The sequence below is a fragment of the Linderina pennispora genome (genome assembly GCF_002104995.1).
Source record: "Linderina pennispora strain ATCC 12442 chromosome Unknown DL89scaffold_2, whole genome shotgun sequence".
NCBI classification, from domain to species: domain Eukaryota; kingdom Fungi; phylum Kickxellomycota; class Kickxellomycetes; order Kickxellales; family Kickxellaceae; genus Linderina; species Linderina pennispora.
In genome coordinates this window covers 1131317-1149489 of record NW_024468250.1, presented here as the reverse complement: position 1 = coordinate 1149489, position 18173 = coordinate 1131317, and the positions used below count along the sequence as shown (strand labels likewise).

Below are 18173 nucleotides of genomic sequence, written 5' to 3'. Positions count from 1 at the left end.
CTGCACAGCACCTTTCCCAAGTAAATTTTTTCTTTCATACGCTCCCACTTATAAAACAAGAATGTCGGTGCTTTCATACTCAGAGTCTGGTTGGGACACGCAAGATGACCGGTGGGATGACTGGGAGGACGACGAGCTGATGACGCCGATGAAGTGCCTGTTCTGCAAAACGACGTTCCAGAGCGCGATCACGCTGTTCCGGCACGTGAAGCAGGCGCACGGGTTCGACTTCCCGAAAGTGCGGTCGACATTGCACCTGGACTTTTACCAGAGCATGCGCCTGGTGAACTACATCCGCAAGCTGGAGAAGAGCGATCCGGATTTTGCGCGCGTATCCGAGTTCTCGGTGACCGGCACCGAGGGGTTCCTGAACGACGACGAGTACCTGAAGCCAGTGCTAGAGGACGACACGCTGCTGTACGCACTGGATGAGCTGGATCTGGACGACACGCGGTCGGTCAGCAGCTCGCGGCCGGGCAGCCTGGCGCGCACGCCCCGCTTGGACGGGTTCGAGGCGGCGGCGAATATGAAGGAGCGCGAGCTGATGAACAAGATTCGGGCGCTGGAGCAGCAGCTGGGGATCAAGGAGCGCGAGGTGAAGTTTGTCGGGGAGCAGTTTGACGAGTACCGGCAGATGGTGAAGCGGCAGTTCTACGACAACATTGGCGAGCCGGCGCTGGAGAAGGCCGAGGGCGATTACTACTTCAACTCGTACGCCAACAACGACATCCATTTGCAGATGCTGCAGGATAAGGTGCGCACGGAGGGGTACCGGGATTTCATGTATGCGTCGCGCGAGCTGTTCAAGGGCAAGGTGGTGCTGGATGTCGGGTGCGGCACTGGCATTCTGTCGATGTTTGCAGCGCAGGCGGGAGCGGCTCGGGTCATTGCGGTGGATAACTCGGAGATTGTGGTCAAGGCGCGGGCGAACGTGGCCGAGAACGGGCTCGACGGAGTGATCACGGTGGTGCGCGGCAAGATCGAGGAGATCGAGCTGCCGGTGGACTCGGTGGATATCATCATCTCTGAGTGGATGGGCTACTTTTTGCTGTTCGAAGCCATGCTGGACTCGGTGCTGGTGGCGCGCGACCGATTCCTGGCGCCCGGCGGTCTGCTGGCGCCCAGTGCCTCGTACATCTACCTGACGGCGATCCAGGACGACGAGTACATGCGCGACCAGGTCAACTACTGGGACGACGTGTATGGGTTCAAGATGTCGGCCATGAAGCAGCAGCGCGTGGTGGCTGAGGCCGACGTGGATGTGATCCCAGGCAACAGTGTCGTGGCCACGCGCGCACTGATTGCCGAGATCGACCACGGTACCACAACATCCAAGAAGCTCGACTTTGCCAGCGAGTTTACCGTCACGGTTACCCAGGACGCGACCATCCATGCGCTGCTCGGATACTTCGACGTGGCGTTCTCCCAGTCTCAGGCGGTCCCGGGCCCGTCCCAGCAGGACCTCAACGCCGATGCGTATGAGAGCGGCGAGGTCACCGATAAGGCGCTGTGGAGGCAGCCGGGCATGCATGGGTTCACGACCGGCCCGCACGGCACGCCGACGCACTGGAAGCAGACGGTGTTTGTGCTGCCCGAGGCACTCAGCGCCAAGCAGGGCGACGAGGTGCGCGGCAGCTTTGTGTGCCGCAAGAGCTCCACTAACCCGCGCGAGCTCGACATTGAGCTTGCCTACTACCATGTGCCGAAGGGCGTCGAGGGCGAGTTTGAGAAGAACATCAAACACCAGTCGTACCAGCTTGTCTAGAAACGATCTTTTTAAATACATGAAACAGGGCTCTACCACTTGCGCTTCATCACTTGCTGCATGCATCCCTTGAATGTCTGGAACTGTGCGTCGCAGACGTGCTTGCCGATGGTCTCGATGTTGGCGGAGATGCACTGCCCATACAGAGTTGCCTAGGTGAAAATTTTTTGTTAGTGGATGTACGGCGCCAACGCTCGCGGTGCAGGTTCCCCCGCCATGGCTTACCTCCTTGGCACAGCCGGTCAGGCCTTTTCGAACTGAAGCACAAGTCGCCGGGCCTTGCCTGCCTGCTGCTGGACGCGAGTCATTTTGTGAACAAAAAAGTGCGAAATTAAAAGGTGAAAATTGCCAGAGAGAGAAAAGCCTAGGTGTGATCAAAAAAAAGTGCTGACGAGATCGAGTGCAGGTCAAAGCTGGATCGTTATTTTTTTTATCTTTCTAGTATCTATTTCTCAGTAATGCTTGCTCGGCAGCGGTTCAATTCAAGGCTTCTGAAGCTTGCCCAGACACAATGCGCCCGGTTCCAGCACTCGCACAGCTGCGAGCCCACGGGTCCGGTGCGTGTGCGGTTTGCGCCGTCGCCGACCGGGTTCCTGCACCTGGGCGGACTGCGCACAGCCCTCTTCAACTATCTTTTGGCGCGGCGCTACGGCGGACAGTTTATCCTGCGGATCGAGGATACCGACCAGAAGCGGTTCGTTGCGGGCGCCACGGAGAACATCCTGGCGACCCTGCAGTGGGCCGGGCTGGCGATCGACGAGGGACCGGGCAAAGGCCCCGATAAATACTTCCAGTCGCAGCGCACCGAGCTGTACCAGAAGCACGCGCAGCTGTTGCTAGACAGCGGGCATGCCTACCGGTGCTTCTGCAACTCGCACCGGCTTGAGCTCCTGCGGCAAGAGGCGACTGTGCAGGGCCGCGCGCCCATGTACGATAGGCGGTGCTTGCATCTGTCGCAGCGCCAGGTGGACGAGAAGCTGCGGACGGGCGAGCCCTATACGGTGCGGATGAAGGCGCCGGGCGCTTTAACTGAGGCGGGGCGGGAGGTGGGCGGTTTTCCGATATCGTGCACGGGCAGATGGAGTTCCGGGCCCGGCGGGCTTTGACGACGCCGTGCTGCTGAAGAGCGACGGGCTGGCCACGTACCATCTGGCCAATGTGGTGGACGACCATTTGATGGGGATCACGCACGTGATGCGCGGCGAGGAGTGGCTGATCTCGACGCCCAAGCACCGCGCGCTGTTCCGGGCGTTTGGCTGGGAGCCGCCCGCCTACGCGCACCTGCCGCTGCTGATGAACAGCGACGGGTCGAAGCTCTCGAAGCGCAACCAGGACGGGCCCGTGAAAAACTACATTTCCGCTGGCTATCTGCCGCAGGCGCTGGTCAACTACGTGGCGTTGCTCGGGTGGCACCCGGACAGCACAAAGGAGGTGTTTACAATGCCCGAGCTCGAGCAGCAGTTTGCGCTGCGCGGGCTGAGCCGCAGCAAATCGGCCGTGTCGCGGGACCGGCTCGACTGGCTGCAGAAGCAGCATTTGCGCGCGGCCATTCACGACGACCAGCAGGTGATGGGCCTGGCGGAGCAGGCGCTGGCGGAGATCAGGGGCGCTGAGGGGGCTGGTCGGGAGGGGCTGACCAGCGAGGCCGTAGTTGGGGCGCTCAGGCTGTGCGGCGACCGGCTGGCGCGCGCTGGCGACCTGCACACGACCGCTCCGTATCTATTTGGTGATCCGGACCTGGAGTCGGAGCAGGCCCAGGGCGTTTGCGCTGAAGGTGCCGCGAGAGAGCCAGCTGCGGGTGCTGAGGCAGGCGCTGGCGCAGGTCTCTGCGATGGCTGCCCAGCCCGGCTTCAATGCTGCCGATGCGCGGCCTGGCACGGGCTCCCCAAGTCCCTGAGCAAGGAGCTGGATGTGCCTGCCAAGCACCCCAACATGATGCTGCGGTACGCGCTGACCGGCCAGCCCACCGGACCAGCGCTCGCCGATCTAATGGCGTATCTGCCAGTCGCCAGCACTGAGCACCGGCTGGCACGCGCCCTAGAAGTTTTGGAATCTACTCAATAGACCTGATGATTGCATCGCCGGGGCCGTGGCAAAGTCCACAAGTTCGCGAGCCGAGCCCTCGGGCTCTGAGCTACGCCCGAGTACTTGTCGGCCAGCATCTGCAGGCCGTCGGAGCTGCTGCCCAGCGCCATGAGCCGCCGGGCAATGGTGCCTATGGTGACTGCGTAGGCAATCTTGCAGGCGCTTCGGATCCGCACGCACATGTGGTCGTGCTCCCACATGCACACCAGCGTCACCGGCCTGGGTCGGTCAATGGGCAGCACAAACTCCGCCATGCCCCGCGCAACCACGCACTCCAGCTGCCTGGACACATTGCCGACCAGCAGTGCCAGCAGCAGCCGGTCCGCATCCGTATTCTGCATCGTCAGCCAGATTTCGCCACACACGAAAACTCTCCGGTATCGCCCCCTGGCGCCGGGCAAATGCTGTCCAGGGCGTCAATATAAAGCGTCTGCGTCATCGCCACCACCGGCCGAGCAGCAAACTTTGGCAGCGCATATGGCGGATCGAACACAAGCGCCAGTTCGACCGCGTACTCGCCCAGCAGATCTACGCCGTGCATGGCAAAAGTGAAGGTTGAGGACTCGGGCAAATCGGGCTGAGCAGTGCTGGTAGTTGCGCGCATGCCGGCGGTCCTGTGGCAGAAACTGAGCGGTGGCCGACCACCCGTGGCCGAAAGTGTGGTTGTGGATGGTTATTTCGAGCTGCGCTGGGTCTGTGCGTACTTTGCATGTCACTAGTACCGCCGAGGCCAGGGCTGCTGGCGGCGTGCGGTGGAGCGCCAGTGCCAGGTGTGTATTGCGTAGCTGCTGGGCTGCGGCCTGCAGATGCTGCTCTTTCACGGACCCGTGCTTGCTGCTCGCCACTATTGCGCTTAGCTGCGCGCGGATCGAGGATTCCATGAGGGGTGCTTGAAAATAGAGTGTGGATTGAGGTTTTACGATGGGCTTTTTTTTGTCTCCGCTGCACCCCTGGTTGGGAGCATGTGGGCCGTGTGGGGTTCTGATACGCAGGCGTTTTGGGATTGCAGACAATATTTGCTTTGCGATTTCAGGGAGGAGAGTCCCCGACGGAGGCCGGCGCCTGGTGATAAACGCACTATGCTCAGACATGCACTATTGCATATCTGTGTCGCGCATTGTTTTCTGTGCGGGCAGTGGGAGAATGCTCACACATGCACTGCTGGGCATTAGGGCGGACAATTTCGGCGGCCTTCAAATTCATGACTCTTGTTGTCTGCAAAAGGCAAAAATAAAACGCAAGGAGCGATTTGCAGCCAGCCGCCATAAACCCATTGATGATTGACCTGCCATCCACTTTTTCCTATTGGCCTTGCTCACAGATGCTCACAGATGATACCAGAACCGAACAAAGACTCGCCCCAAATAATAGGGCTAAAATTTTTCTCGCTGAATAGCTTTGGACTATGCTTGCATCCACAGCCTCCACGTTTGCCTTTTGTTTTCGGCTGGATCAGCTATCCGGGACTTCTTCTTCCTTCCAGTCTCTTAGCATTCTTTTTTCTCTTCTTACTTTGTAGAGGTAGCTTCTTTTTTTTACAGTTGGTGTGCATTAGTGCTCAGTGTATCCAGTCAGTCATCTTTGTTTTCATTCTCCGTCAAGCCCCCCCTTTGATATACCCTTTTTCTCTCTTTCAGGAGCAGCTCTTTTGTAAGCCAAAATGAAGATTGTGGACAAAATCAACAAGGCGCTCGAGGACGACCGGTGTTTCTGGTCGTTCGAGTTCTTTCCGCCCAAGACGCAGCAGGGCGTGGTAAACCTGTATGACCGCATAGAGCGCATGTGCAACCTGGGCCCATTGTTTGTGGACATTACATGGCGGTGGGGCGGCAAGTCCTCGGACCTGACTCTGGAGCTGTGCTCGAACTCGCAGACGGTGTATGGCGTCGAGGCGAACATGCACATGACGTGCACAAACACGAACTTTGGGCTGATCAAGGAGGCCCTGGCGAAGGCCAAGGACCAAGGGGTGCAGAACATCCTGGCGCTGCGCGGCGACCTGCCCGACAACTCTGTGGAGTTTGACCCCGAGATGGGCGAGTTCAAGTATGCAACCGATCTGGTGCGGTACATCCGGCAGACGTACGGCGAGTACTTTTGCATTTCGGTGGCCGGCTACCCGGAGGGCTGCATGTGTCCGGAGGACGTCGACAAGGACATCGCGTATCTGAAGGAGAAGCAGGATGCCGGTGCCGACATAGTGGTGACTCAGCTATTCTACGATGTGGATAATTTCCTGCACTGGGTGGACAAGTGCCGGGCGGCGGGAATTACGATGCCGATTTTGCCTGGGATCATGCCGATCCAGAACTATAGCGGGTTCAAGCGCATGACGGAGCTGTGTCGGATCAAGGTGCCGCAGGAGATCTGGGACCGGCTGGAGCCAATCAAGGACGACGACCAGGCGATCAAGGACTACGGCATTGAGGTGGCGGCCGAGATGATCAGCAAGATGCGCAAGGCCGGGGTCCGCGGCTTCCACTTCTACACGATCAACCTGGAGCGGTCGACGCGGCTGACGCTGGAGCGCCTGGACCTGGTGCCGACCGTCGAGGAGGTTCGGCCGCTGCCGTGGAACCCGTCGCTGTCGCAGAAGCGCGCGGGCGAGAACGTGCGGCCGATCTTCTGGCGCAACCACGCGCGCAGCTACATCCAGCGCACCGAGTCCTGGGACGAGTTCCCCAATGGCCGCTGGGGCGATGCCCGCTCGCCTGCCTACGGTGAGCTGCTCCATGGCGTGCAGGTCAGACTCAACCCGCAGCAGGCGCTGCGCAAGTGGGGCACGCCCATGGACGTCGACGCAGTAAAGCAGCTGTTTGTGAAGTACTGCCAGGGCAAGCTCGATGCGCTGCCGTGGAGCGAGGGGGCGCTGCAGCCCGAGACCGAGATCATCCAGCAGCGCCTGGCCGACATGAACGCAAAGGGCTTCCTGACCATCAACAGTCAGCCCAGCTGCAACGGCGCGCCGTCCAGCGACAAGATCCACGGCTGGGGGACCCACCAATGGCTTCGTCTACAAGAAGGCGTATCTGGAGTTCTTCGTGTCGCCCGAGAACCTCACGCAGCTCCTGCAGCGGCTCGATAGCCAGCCGACGGCCACGTACTATGCAGTCAACAAGGCCGGCGAGCTGCGCACCAACTGCCGCGAGGACGGCCCGAACGCCGTCACCTGGGGCGTGTTCCCGGGCAAGGAGATCCTGCAGCCAACCATTGTCCGAGCGCATCAGCTTCCTGGCGTGGAAGGACGAGGCGTTTGACTTTTGGAACGCGTGGTCGCGCATGTACGAGAAGGACAGCGAGGCGGCTGGGCTGCTGAAGAAGCTCGGCGACGAGTGGTTCCTGGTCAACATTGTCGAGAACAACTTCCAGAAGCCGTCCGAGTCCATCTTTGAGCTGTTTGACGGGCTGGGCCAGCCGCTGGTTAACGGGACTGCCTGAAGGAGACAAATGGACGCTCATTAATCATTAAATAACTGACCAATCACCGCATCCCACAGCTGGCAGGGCTCAGAGATGTGGTTTGAAATCCAGGCCAGCCACAGGAGTAAGGTTTTTGGCTCTTCTCACTTTTTTTCTCAATTCACGCATTTTCACACCTTTGTACGGCATGGACTTTCTGAAGCCGGTTCTGGAGAGCGGACGCATAGACTTTAGCGGGCAGCAGCTGGCGACCAAGCTGTCGAATGCGCTGCTGGTGAGCTCTGGGGTGGTGGCGTTCATCATTGGGTTTGTGATGCAGCGGCTGAGCTACAGCTTCGCTGCGTATGCGTTTGGCGTGCTGGTGACGTACTTTGTTGCGCTGTTCCCGTGGCCGTACTTTAAGCGCAACCCGGTGGTGTGGCTGTCACGCAGCAGCACGACACAGGCCAGCCAGGCACAGAACAACGAAAAGACACTGGGCAGTGGAAAGGCACAGGCGCACAAGACGGTGGTGGAGGATGTGTCGGATGACGAAAGCTAGAGGCCTCCTATCGGTAGCATGTCCTGTTCAGGAGCAGGTGGAAGAGGGTTTTTGGGGTGTTGCACAGACAGCCTCGTTGACACCAAGCTGTAGCACTTTCTGTTTTTCTGCGCCTGCATCCCACGGCCAATCGCCAGGAACCGGGAACTGTAAAGACAATAGTGCACATCCTGTATTGCACTCTACCCCTCTCAAGAGCAGCTTACTTTTTTTTTTTCCCTTCCCGTTCAACGTTTTAAAGAAAACAACAGCACACCTTTCCAAACACTCCCCCGGCCCTTGCTTGTCCAAACCTTTACATAGTCCTTTTTTGTTATTTTATATTACACATTTTTCTATCCATGCTGCGCGGCAACAGACAAGGGCCGACAGTGGCCAGTATCCGGCGCGCCATCCAGCAGGGGCTGGACCGGCCCGAGAGCCCGCATGTGGGCACGGTAAACAGCAAGACCACAGCGGCGCCGGACCTGTTCCAGCAAGCCAACGTGAACTTTAGCGACAAGAAATGGGTGTGGGTGCCGGACGCCAAAGAAGGCTACATAGCCGGGTACATAACCGAGGAAATGGCGGGCGACAAGGTGCATGTGCATTTGATGACGGGCCAGGACGTGGTCGTCAGCATAAACGTGACGGAGAAGGTGAATCCGCCAAAGTTCGAGAAGGTCGAGGACATGGCAGACCTCGGCTACCTGAACGAGGCCAGCGTGGTGCATAATCTGAAGCAGCGGTACGCGGCGCAGGCAATCTACACGTACAGCGGGCTGTTCCTGGTCGCAGTCAACCCGTACTACGACCTGCAGATATACGGGCACGAGTTCGTCATGGCGTACCGCAACAAGAAGCGCACGGAGATGATGCCGCATATTTTCGCCATCGCCGACGCAGCCTTCCACGACATGCTGCATACCAAGGAGAACCAGTCGATTCTGATCACCGGCGAGTCGGGCGCGGGCAAGACCGAAAACACCAAGAAGGTGATCCAGTATCTGACGGCCATCGCCGGCGACAAAAGCACCGGGAATGTGTCCAGTGGGCTGGAGCAGCAGGTGCTCAGTGCCAACCCGATCCTGGAGTCGTTTGGCAATGCACAGACGATCCGCAATAACAACTCGTCCCGGTTCGGCAAGTTCATCCGCATCGAGTTCAATGCCGCCGGGCAGATCGCCGGCGCCAACATCGAATGGTATCTGCTGGAGAAGCCGCGCGTCACGCACCAGTCGAGGCTCGAGCGCAACTACCACATCTTCTACCAGTTCATGAAGGGCGCCCCGCAGGCTACCAAGGACAGGCTGCTGATTGACCAGGGGCCGGGCGGCTATGCGTTCACGCGCAACTGCAAGGCCACGATCCAGGGCGTTGACGATCGCGCCGAGTTCGACGAGCTCACCAGGGCGTTGGCGGTCACGGGGTTTGCGCCAGACAACCAGCTCGACCTGTTCCGCGTCATTGCGGCGATTCTGCATCTGGGCAATATGCAGTTCCAGGCCACGCGCAGCGGCGAGGCCGTGCTGCGCGAGCAGGTGGCAGCCGAGAAGCTATGCCACGTCTTGGGCATTCCGCTGGGCGAGCTGACGCGCGCGCTGCTGCGGCCCAGCATCAAGGCGGGCCGCGACTGGGTCACGCAGTCGCGCAGCCAGGAGCAGGTGGAGTTCTCGGTGGAGGCATTAGCACGGTCCTTGTACGAGCGGCTGTTTGGCAGCATTGTGTCGCGGATCAACGCTGCCCTGTGCCGACCCGACGGCAAGACCACATACATCGGAGTGCTGGATATCGCTGGGTTCGAGATCCTCGAGACCAACTCGTACGAGCAGCTGTGCATCAACTATACGAACGAGCGTCTGCAGCAGTTCTTCAACCGCACCATGTTTGTTCTGGAGCAGGAGGAGTACCGGCGCGAGGGCATCGAGTGGAATTTCATCGACTTTGGCATGGACCTGCAGCCCACCATCGACCTGATTGACCGCGCCAAGCCCATCGGCATCATGTCATGTCTGGACGAGGAGTGCGTGATGCCCAAGGCCACCGACAAGACATTCACGGAGAAGCTGCACGCCCTGTGGAGCGGCAAGTCGGACAAGTACGAAGTGCCTAGGTTCGCCATGGGCTTCAGCATCAAGCACTATGCGTCGACCGTCGAGTACTCAACCGTGGGCTGGCTGGAGAAGAACAAGGATCCGCTCAACGAGAACGTGACCAAGCTGTTGGCCAACTCGTCGGAGCCATATATAGCGCAGCTGTACGCCGACTACGCAGACGGCGGCGCCGACATGCAGCACGAAGTCAGGTCGCGCGTGGCCACCAGTCTGAAGCGCGGGGCGTTCCGGACCGTGGGCCAGCGGCACAAGGACCAGCTGAACTTGCTGATGGCGCAGCTGCAGGCCACGCAGCCGCACTTTGTGCGCTGCATTCTGCCCAACAGCGAGAAGAAGGCCGGCCTGGTGGACACGCCCTTGGTTCTGGACCAGCTGCGCTGCAACGGCGTCCTGGAGGGCATTCGGATTACCCGCCAGGGCTTCCCGAACCGCGTCGCCTTCCCAGAGTTCCGCCAGCGCTACGAGATCCTGGCTCCCAACACCATCCCCCGCCAGGTGTTCGTCGACAGCAAGCAGGCCGCCGGGCTCCTGCTTGGCGCGCTGAAAATGGACCCGGCCAAGTACCGCCTGGGCCACACCAAGGTGTTCTTCCGCGCCGGCGTGCTTGCCGAGCTCGAGGAAGTCAGGGACCAGAAGCTGGCCAGCATTCTGGCGCAGTTCCAGGCCTGCGCCCGCGGCGCCCTGGCCAGGCAGAGGTTCCGCAGGCGCATCGAGCAGGCCAAGGCCATTCGCGTGATCCAGCGCAACGCGCGCGTCTACAACCAGCTGTGCGAGTGGCCGTGGTGGAAGCTCTACCGGACGGTCAAGCCGCTGCTGCACGTGACGCGCATCGACGAGGAGCTGCGCAAAAAGGACGCCCGCATCGCCGACCTGCAGCGCACCTGCTCCGAGGCCCAGTCAGAGCAGACGCGGCTCGTCCAGGAGCACGCGGAGCTCGAGCGCACCCACGCCGAGATCGAGTCGCTGCTGGTGGCCGAGCGCAGCGCCGCCTTGGACCAGGAGGAGATTCTGAAGCGCACGCAGGAGCGCGAGGTGGCGCTCGAGGACAGCCTCAGGGAGCACGCAGCCAGGCTCGAGGAGCTCGAGGAGCAGGCCGAGGAGCTGGCCCGCCAAAAGCTTGAGTTAGAGCACCAGTGCCAGCAGCTGGAGCAGGCCAGGTCGGAGCTCGACGACCGGCTCAGGACTGCCGAGCTGAAGATGCAGGAGGAGGTCGGCACTGTGCGCGATCTGAGCGCCCGCGCCCAGCTGCTTGACCAGGAGAGCAGCCAGGCGCAGCAGCGCATCCAGCTGCTCGAAGATGCGCTGGCCGAAGCCAATGCCAAGCAGGAAGGCCAGGCTGCTGAGCTCGCCGAGTCCCTGCAGGCGCTGGCCGAGCGCGATGCAGCCCTGGACGCCCAGGCGACGCGCGAGCTGGCGCTCAACAACGACTCGATGCAAGCCCAGCAGTTGCTGGAGAAGACCACGGCGCTTCTGGACGACGCCCACAGGCAGCGCGACCAGTGCCAGCGCGATCTCGAGCAGAGCCAGCAGCAGGTCAGCGAGCTGCGCGCGCAGATTGCGCAGATTGACCAGGAGCGCAGCAGCCTGGCCATCAAAATGCAGGCGTCGGAGCAGTCGCTGGCCAATGTCTCCGCCGATAAGCAGAAGCTGGCCGAGGCTAATAAGCGCTTGATGGCCGAGATTGCCGAGCTGCGGCAGCTGATTGACGAGAAGGCTGACCAGGGCACGCGCGAGAGCGAGCTGAGGCGGTTGCGCGAGGACGAGCTCACACAGCTACGCAGCGAGCTAGCCGAGGTATCCGGCGAGCTGGATGACTTCCGCAAGGCCCACATTGAGGCCGAGGAGACCATGCAGGGGGAGCTGGAAGTGGCCAGGCGCGAGCGCGACCAGGCCGTGCAGGAGCGCAATGGGCTCGAGTTCAACGCCAAGGAGACCGAGCAGCAGCTGCACGAGCACGCAGCCAAGCTCGAGGAGCTCGAGTCCGCCAACATGGCGCTCGAGGAGCAGCTAGCCGTGGCCACCGCCAAGCACCACGAGGCCGAGACCGCCTTTGCCAGCACCCGCCAGACCAAGGACGCCGCCGAATCCCGCCTCGCCGACCTAACCACGCAGCTCAAGGCCGCCGATGACGAGCGCGCTTTGCTGAAGACGCAAATGGCCGAATTGCAGACTAGCAGTGAGCAGCAGCACAAGCAAACCGCAGGCGAGCTGGCCAGCGCCCAGCAGACCATCAAGGAGCTGCAGGCAAGGCTGGAGGAGGCCGCTCTGGTGCAGGACGATTTCCAGCAGCGCATCACCACGCAGTCGCAGGAGTACGCCGAGCTGAAGGAGCGGTTCCACCAGGAGGCCGACGTGCGGAACCGCCAGCTCACAGAGAAATGCCAGCAGGCCGAATCCGAACTGGGCGACCTGCGTAGCGGCTACGCTGAGCTCGAGGAGCGCGCCAATGAGCTGGAGCGCGCACGCACGCGCCTGACCCACGAGCTCGAGGACTCCCGGCTCGAGGCCGAGCGCGAGCGTTCCCACGCGCTGGAGCTCGAGGACGCCAACGCCGAGTTCAAGCAGCGCTTCGACCAGCTCGACAAGGACCAGCAGGAGCGCAGCCAGCGCATTGCCGAGCTGAGCGATGAAAAGTCGGGTCTGGAGAAGACCATCGAGGAGCTGCGCGAGAAGCTGCAGGCCGAGGCCGTGGCCAGCGCGTCGGCCATTGAGGTCAAGCAGCGCTGGGAGCAGCAGCACCAGGAGTTCCAGGAGTCGATCCAGAAGGAGCTGGCGCAGAAGGACCAGGAGAGCGAGCAGGCGCGCCAGCAACTGCTGGCCGAAATCGCCGAGCTGGGCAGCAAGCTCGACGAGCAGGCGATTCTGCACGAGCGGCTGCAGCGTGAGAGCGATGAGCGCGCCAGCGAGCTGGAGCGCGCACGCGAGTCGGCCGACCAGTCGACCAAGACGCGTGATGCCGTCGAGCAGGCCAAGCGCGAGGCCGAAATCCACGCCGAGTCCCTGCGCACCGCCGTGGCCGACTACAAGGCCACAGCCGCCCGCCATGAGCAAAAGGCCACCCAGCTGCAGGACACCGTACGGTCCCGCGACCTCGAGCTGACGCAGCTCGGCCGCAAGCTGCAGCGCACCGAGCGCCGCCTCGAGGAAGTCATGGCCCAGGCTGCCTACCACCTGGACGCCCGCAACCGCCTCGACTCAGAGAACGTCGAGCTGCGCGAGAAGCTCGAGCTGGCTCTGCGCGGCTCGCCCACTACGCGCGACCTCAGCAACGTCCCCGGCAAGCCCGCCGGCTCCGACGAGTCCATGCGTGCTGCCCACCAGCAGATCCAGGAGCTCGAGCAGTCGCGGCTGGCGCTCTCGGCGGCCCTGCGCACTGCGCAGCAGGACTTTGAGGACAAGCAGAGCGAGCTGGTGGACCTGGACCGCAGCTTCGGCGCCATCCAGGACGAAATGGCCGCCCAGCACGCCCAGCTGCTGACCGCCGAGCGCGAGCGCAACGAGGCGGTTGAATCGCTAGCCAGCCTGAAAGAGCAGCTTGTGTCCGAGCGCTCCCTGCGCGGCAACAACGAGGAGCTGAGCAACGAGCTGAGCCAGCGGCTCGAGGAGATGCGCGAGCGCCTGGCCAGCTACGAGTCGACTGTGCAGGAGGCCCAGGACCACAAGCGCTACGCCGACAAGGTCGTTGGCGGAGCCCGCGCCGAGACCCGCGAGCTGCGCGAGTCGCTGGAAGAGTCGCTGCGTGCCCGCAATGCCGCCGAGGACCGCGTGCGGGAAATGGAAGCCGACGCATTGGCTCTGCAGGCGCGCATTGACGAAAGCGCCCTGACCATAGCCGAGCTGGAGCAGATCCGTCGCGGGCTGCAGCACGAGCTGGACAACGTGTCGGAGCGGCACCGCGGGGACATCGACGACCACGACCGGGTCATGGATGAGCTGCGCGCCAAGTACCAGGGCGAACTGGAGGACACCACGCGCGAGCTGGAGGCGATCAAGAAAGACCACGTAGATCTGCGCGAAGCCTACATTTCCCTGGACAGCGACCTGGCGCTCAAGGCCCAGGAGCTGGACCGCGCATCCGAGGAGGCGGTCGAGGCCAAGCGCGAGCTGATGCGCGTCATGGCCAAGCTCGAGGAAATCGTGCCTGCCTATGAGCACGCCCGCGATACCGCCAAGCGGCTCGAGGACGAGCTGGCCACTGCCACGCGCTCCCTGGACTCGGCCGCCATCCGCACCGCCGAAGCCGAGGCCCTGCGCGACGAAATGCGTCTGGTCAAGGACAAGGTCGAGCAGCGCCTGGACGAGCTGCAGGACAAGTACATTGAGGCCAGCCGCGGCCGCCAGACCGCCGAGAAGGCTGCCCTGCAGCTCGAGGACGAAGTCAAGTCGGCGCGCGCCAAGCTCTCCGAGATCAACGAGGACCAGACGTCGGCCGAGGACCGTGTCACCCGGCTCGATGCTGTCGTGGCCGACGCCCACCTGGCGCTGGACAAGGAGCGCGAAGCCAACACCATGCTGACCAAGGAGAAGAACGCCCTGGAGAAGCAGATCAAGGGGCTCAAGCTGCGCATCGTCGAGCTCGAGGCCGAGGCCGTCGCTTTCCATGCCAAGGGCAACAAGCGCTTCCAGCCCGTGCCTGCCGACCTGGCCTCTAAGCTCGAGGCCCAGGCGAAGCTGTCGCTTGAGGACCAGCAGAAGCTCAAGCAGATGGAGCGCCAGATCCGCGAGCTGCAGTTCCAGATTGCCGAAAAAGACATGGCCAAGCAGCGCAACGACATTGACCTCCAGCGCATGACCAACCGCATCAAGCGCCTCGAGGAGCAGATCCACGAGCTCGAGGAGACCGAGCAGCAGTTGACTGTCGCCAAGCACCGCCTTGAGCGCGAGCTCGGCTCCCTCCGCAGCCGCAATGGCAGCCGCAATGCCACACCAAACTAGTTTCTCTTCCATTTTTTTTACATACATCCTATTCCATTGCCTTCAGAACCCGAGTCCACCGCGGAATCCCTTCTGTGTCTGCTGCCGCATTGCCAGTCCGGCATTGAACTGCTTCTCCAGCTCCCCCTGGATCTTGCTTGCCCCGCTCTTGGTCAGCGCCGACTCGAACGGCGACGGCTGCCCGCCCGATCCCTCGCTGCCTGCTGCCGCTGTCGTTTTGATCCCCATGAACTTCAAGAACTTCTGCTTGCGCGCGTCGTCGCCAAAGTCTGCTGCTGCCCAGTTGTTCCAGCCTGCTGATGTTGAAGGTTCTGCACCAGTCTTTTCGGTCTTTCCAGTTTTCTTGACCTTGCTCTCCTTTTCCTTCTTTTCCTTCTTGTCCTTCTTGTCCTTACTTTCCTTCTTTTCCTTCTTCTCCTTCTTCTCCTTCTTCTCCTTCTTCTCCTTCTTCTCCTTCTTCTCCTTCTTCTCCTTCTTCTCCTTCTTCTCCTTCTTGTCCTTACGCTCCTTCTTCTCCCTCTTTTCCTTCATCTTGTGCTCCTTCTTCACCTTCTTCACCACATCCTCCCCCGCCTTCTTCGATCCGTGCTTCGACGACTTCTCCTTTGACGGCTTTTCTGGCTTTCCCATCTCCAAGTAGCTACGTACAAGACAAAATACGACGTGTATTGAAGCAAATAAAAAAGCAGGTAGCAGACAAAAAACAAAACTGAATCGGAAAGCAGGGAAAAAATGCCAAAAGAAAACCAGCTAATTTTACTCTACTAATCCGTCAACATCGGCGATGATTCACTCGACCACATCCACCTGGATGAACACGTCGCGCAATCCCGACACATTGCGCCTGACAATCCTCCCGATCGCCTCGCTGACATTATCCCTGACCGTCAACGGGCACAGCGGCATCTCGTCCCTGTCGCCCATCAGCTTCTGCTCCACCTGCACATGCACCACCCCCATGATCCGGGACTCGGTGATCGGCCAGAACTGCGCCTTTGTCAGCTGCGACACTCCGCCCACGTTGTCCGCGATCTCACTCAATGCTACCCGCACCTCGTCCTGGCTGTGGTCCGGCAGCCGCAGCAGAAGCATGTGCATTGAGTCGCGCACCAGCGGGATCACGCTGGCGAAGATTAGCGCTGCGATCATGATCGAGGCCAATGGGTCGAACCCGGTCCATCCGAAGGTCTGGATTAGGAGTGTCGAGATTATCACCCCAACGCTGCCCAGCGTGTCGGCGAGAACGTGCAGGAACACCCCTTGCATGTTTTGGCTGCGGTGTGGGTGGCTGTGTTCGTGGTGTTCGTGGTGGTCATGCTCATGGTGATCATGGCCATGGCCATGCGAATGGTGGTCATGGTGGTCATGGTGGTCATGTCCATGCGAATGGTGGTCATGTCCATGCGAATGGCTGTGGCTGCATCCACCACCTCCATGGTGATGATGATGTCCATTAAACGCAAACATCCCAAACAAATTCACCACCAGCCCTCCAAACGACACCAGCAGCAGCCTCTGCGTGTTCATCTCTGGCGGATGCATCAGCCGCTCAATCGCCTCGAAGAAAATCGACACCGAGATAAGCATCAAAAACACTCCATTCGAGAACCCCGACAGAACCTCGATCCGATCATACCCAAACGCAAACCCCTCGCTCGCCGGCCACTTGCTCATCACCGCTGCCACCAGCCCAATCGCCAGCGCCATGCAGTCAAACAGCATGTGGATTGCGTCCGAGATCAACCCCAGGCTGTTCGTGATGTATCCGTAGACTATCTGCACAAACATGTACGACAGGTTCAGCAGCAGGAACATGAAGATGCTGCGCGACTCGCTGTCGCTCATTATGCTTGAGATCATTCCGCGGCTGCGCGACAGTAGCTGCAGTGGCCCGTGGCGTGTCTGGCTCTTGGCGTCTGATACAACTGTTGTCGGCAGCACCGAGTGCCCGTGGCTGTGCTTGTGCTCATGCCTATGTCCGTGGTCATGGTCATGGTCGTGCGTGTGCTCGTTGGTGGCCGCCGTCGTCCGTTTCCGCGCGTCAAACTCCTCGACTGTGGTGATAATCGCGTGTCTTGCCCTGCTCTTTGGTGCCATGGCCGCAGGCATTTCTGTTAAAGTATAGTAAAAGAGAGTGGCTAATTACCGTATAAAAAGAAGAGGAAAACAGCAGGCGTTCTGTTAGGCAGAGAGAAGGAGGGAGGGGTTCAGTGCAATGGGATGGAGGACGAGCGGCCTCCTAGAAAAGGAAATTGAGGGACCGTTGCCAAACAGGCTTTGCACGCAATTCCTGTAAGGTACACGTGGGCAGTAGCAATCTCGGGGACCATGGGAACCTTTTTTTTTCTTGCTTTTTGAGCGAAACAAGCTTGCCGGCTGAAATCCTGCTCGTATTTGTGACACCCTCGGGGCTAATAATGGCCTCCTGGCTGGCAGTAGGGGGCCTGCCCGCCGGCGCTTGTAAAAATACAACAAAGGCGGAGCAGGCCCGGTTTCACTCTGGCCATCTTCGTGGCCGGGTGGAATGGTTCAAAACAGCAACTTTTGAAATAGCAGTCGTCCAGGTCTCTGTCCTGGAGAGGATTTTGCCTACGTTTATAATACCACTCGTTCCTGATTATCCCGCTCTAGTTTGGAGATTGCCCAGAGTAGGCCTGCTACGTCATGCATGGCATCTCCGGAATAGTGTGCTGCTAGCACATGAATCCCTGGAGAATGGCTAACGCTGTTTTAATGCTTGCCTCTTTTTTTGCGAGGACCCAAGCAGTATCTTTGGATTCAGGTCGCCTGCCTACTGATCTCAGCAACAGTGTCAGCTTGGTCGCTTTTTTGATGGGTTTGGTTGCTCTGGCGACGCTAGCACCACAGCTTCGGGACTGAATTTTGTTGATGGCAGCGGTCTCCTGGCACAGGAAACACCGTGTAATTTTCTCTCATTTTTTCGGCCATTCGAACTACATTGGCTTTCCTTCTAAATGACTAGTCCCACTTTAGCATTCGCGCTCCTCCAGCAGCGGGGGCTGCTCGTGCTGCTTGGGCATGGGCAGTGAATTTCTGTTTCCGCGAGCACCCGCTAGCTCTATTCTGTTACCAAAGGTCGTGGCCACGTTTTCTCCACATTTGTTGTAACAATAAATCCTTTTTCTGGGAGTAATACTGCCATTCAGCTATTTTGCACTACAGATTGCATTCTCTTAATAATAAAAGTGAATCGGTATGAAATGCTAAGCTTCACAAAGGCATAGCTGATGGTACTGTCGGCTCACTGGACAACAGTTCTCACAGAAGATGAATGGAGACATGGGTATCATTTGGCTGAATGGCAAGCTGTTTA

General features: G+C 60.1%; 9 protein-coding genes across 9 annotated transcripts; 5 read left to right on the top strand and 4 right to left on the bottom strand.

The window, feature by feature from the left end:
• The first annotated feature begins 2 nt into the window (after window positions 1-2).
• Window positions 3-1801, top strand: DL89DRAFT_265274 (S-adenosyl-L-methionine-dependent methyltransferase). The gene has a single exon (XM_040886593.1). It carries the CDS (start codon window positions 62-64, stop codon window positions 1763-1765), a length of 1704 nt encoding a protein of 567 aa, XP_040746479.1. The 5' UTR covers window positions 3-61; the 3' UTR covers window positions 1766-1801.
• On the bottom strand, window positions 1798-2073 carry DL89DRAFT_290890 (uncharacterized protein; the record flags this gene model as incomplete). Its single annotated transcript, XM_040890143.1, has 3 exons — window positions 1798-1899; window positions 1949-1958; window positions 2024-2073. 3 exons carry the CDS (start codon window positions 2071-2073, stop codon window positions 1798-1800), a joined length of 162 nt encoding a protein of 53 aa, XP_040746478.1.
• Window positions 2074-2313: 240 nt separating this feature from the next.
• DL89DRAFT_217812 (uncharacterized protein) lies at window positions 2314-3529 on the top strand (the record flags this gene model as incomplete). The annotated part of the gene is made up of 2 exons (XM_040884336.1): window positions 2314-2818; window positions 2844-3529. Coding segments are annotated over 2 exons (1191 nt in total), but the record flags the coding sequence as incomplete, so codon positions are not given.
• A 222-nt stretch (window positions 3530-3751) lies between these two features.
• On the bottom strand, window positions 3752-4864 carry DL89DRAFT_320800 (uncharacterized protein; the record flags this gene model as incomplete). Its single annotated transcript, XM_040891236.1, has 4 exons — window positions 4496-4864; window positions 4212-4464; window positions 3904-4185; window positions 3752-3790 (listed from the first exon to the last, which is right to left on the bottom strand). Exons 1-4 carry the CDS (start codon window positions 4729-4731, stop codon window positions 3752-3754), a joined length of 810 nt encoding a protein of 269 aa, XP_040746476.1. The 5' UTR covers window positions 4732-4864.
• Window positions 4865-5381: 517 nt separating this feature from the next.
• Window positions 5382-7449, top strand: DL89DRAFT_265271 (methylenetetrahydrofolate reduct). Its single transcript, XM_040886592.1, has 3 exons — window positions 5382-6792; window positions 6824-7026; window positions 7070-7449. Exons 1-3 carry the CDS (start codon window positions 5511-5513, stop codon window positions 7286-7288), a joined length of 1704 nt encoding a protein of 567 aa, XP_040746475.1. The 5' UTR covers window positions 5382-5510; the 3' UTR covers window positions 7289-7449.
• A 26-nt stretch (window positions 7450-7475) lies between these two features.
• DL89DRAFT_203167 (uncharacterized protein) lies at window positions 7476-7694 on the top strand (the record flags this gene model as incomplete). Its single annotated transcript, XM_040884017.1, has 1 exon — window positions 7476-7694. A coding segment is annotated over one exon (219 nt), but the record flags the coding sequence as incomplete, so codon positions are not given.
• A 2119-nt stretch (window positions 7695-9813) lies between these two features.
• On the top strand, window positions 9814-14885 carry DL89DRAFT_265270 (uncharacterized protein). Its single transcript, XM_040886591.1, has one exon. It carries the CDS (start codon window positions 9821-9823, stop codon window positions 14837-14839), a length of 5019 nt encoding a protein of 1672 aa, XP_040746473.1. The 5' UTR covers window positions 9814-9820; the 3' UTR covers window positions 14840-14885.
• On the bottom strand, window positions 14850-15524 carry DL89DRAFT_265269 (uncharacterized protein). Its single transcript, XM_040886590.1, has 2 exons — window positions 15362-15524; window positions 14850-15316 (listed from the first exon to the last, which is right to left on the bottom strand). The coding sequence occupies exons 1-2, from the start codon at window positions 15467-15469 to the stop codon at window positions 14882-14884; spliced, it is 543 nt and encodes a 180-aa protein (XP_040746472.1). The 5' UTR covers window positions 15470-15524; the 3' UTR covers window positions 14850-14881.
• Window positions 15234-17056, bottom strand: DL89DRAFT_88649 (uncharacterized protein). The gene is made up of 2 exons (XM_040892208.1): window positions 16237-17056; window positions 15234-16215 (listed from the first exon to the last, which is right to left on the bottom strand). Exons 1-2 carry the CDS (start codon window positions 16946-16948, stop codon window positions 15629-15631), a joined length of 1299 nt encoding a protein of 432 aa, XP_040746471.1. The 5' UTR covers window positions 16949-17056; the 3' UTR covers window positions 15234-15628.
• Between the last annotated feature and the right edge of the window lie 1117 nt (window positions 17057-18173).

Excerpts from the sequence above, each read along its gene's own strand:
- DL89DRAFT_265274 (XM_040886593.1), top strand. The coding sequence starts at position 62 with ATGTCGGTGCTTTCATACTCAGAGTCTGGTTGGGACACGCAAGATGAC.
- DL89DRAFT_265271 (XM_040886592.1), top strand. The coding sequence starts at position 5,511 with ATGAAGATTGTGGACAAAATCAACAAGGCGCTCGAGGACGACCGGTGT. Across the intron at positions 6,793-6,823 it reads GGGCTTCCTGACCATCAACA|CGACAAGATCCACGGCTGGG; the intron begins GTCAGCCCAGCT and ends CGCGCCGTCCAG. Across the intron at positions 7,027-7,069 it reads CGAACGCCGTCACCTGGGGC|CGCATCAGCTTCCTGGCGTG; the intron begins GTGTTCCCGGGC and ends CCATTGTCCGAG.
- DL89DRAFT_265270 (XM_040886591.1), top strand. The coding sequence starts at position 9,821 with ATGCCCAAGGCCACCGACAAGACATTCACGGAGAAGCTGCACGCCCTG.
- DL89DRAFT_265269 (XM_040886590.1), bottom strand. The coding sequence starts at position 15,469 with ATGGGAAAGCCAGAAAAGCCGTCAAAGGAGAAGTCGTCGAAGCACGGA. Across the intron at positions 15,317-15,361 it reads AGGAGCACAAGATGAAGGAA|AAGAAGGAGAAGAAGGAGAA; the intron begins AAGAGGGAGAAG and ends GAGAAGAAGGAG.
- DL89DRAFT_88649 (XM_040892208.1), bottom strand. The coding sequence starts at position 16,948 with ATGCCTGCGGCCATGGCACCAAAGAGCAGGGCAAGACACGCGATTATC.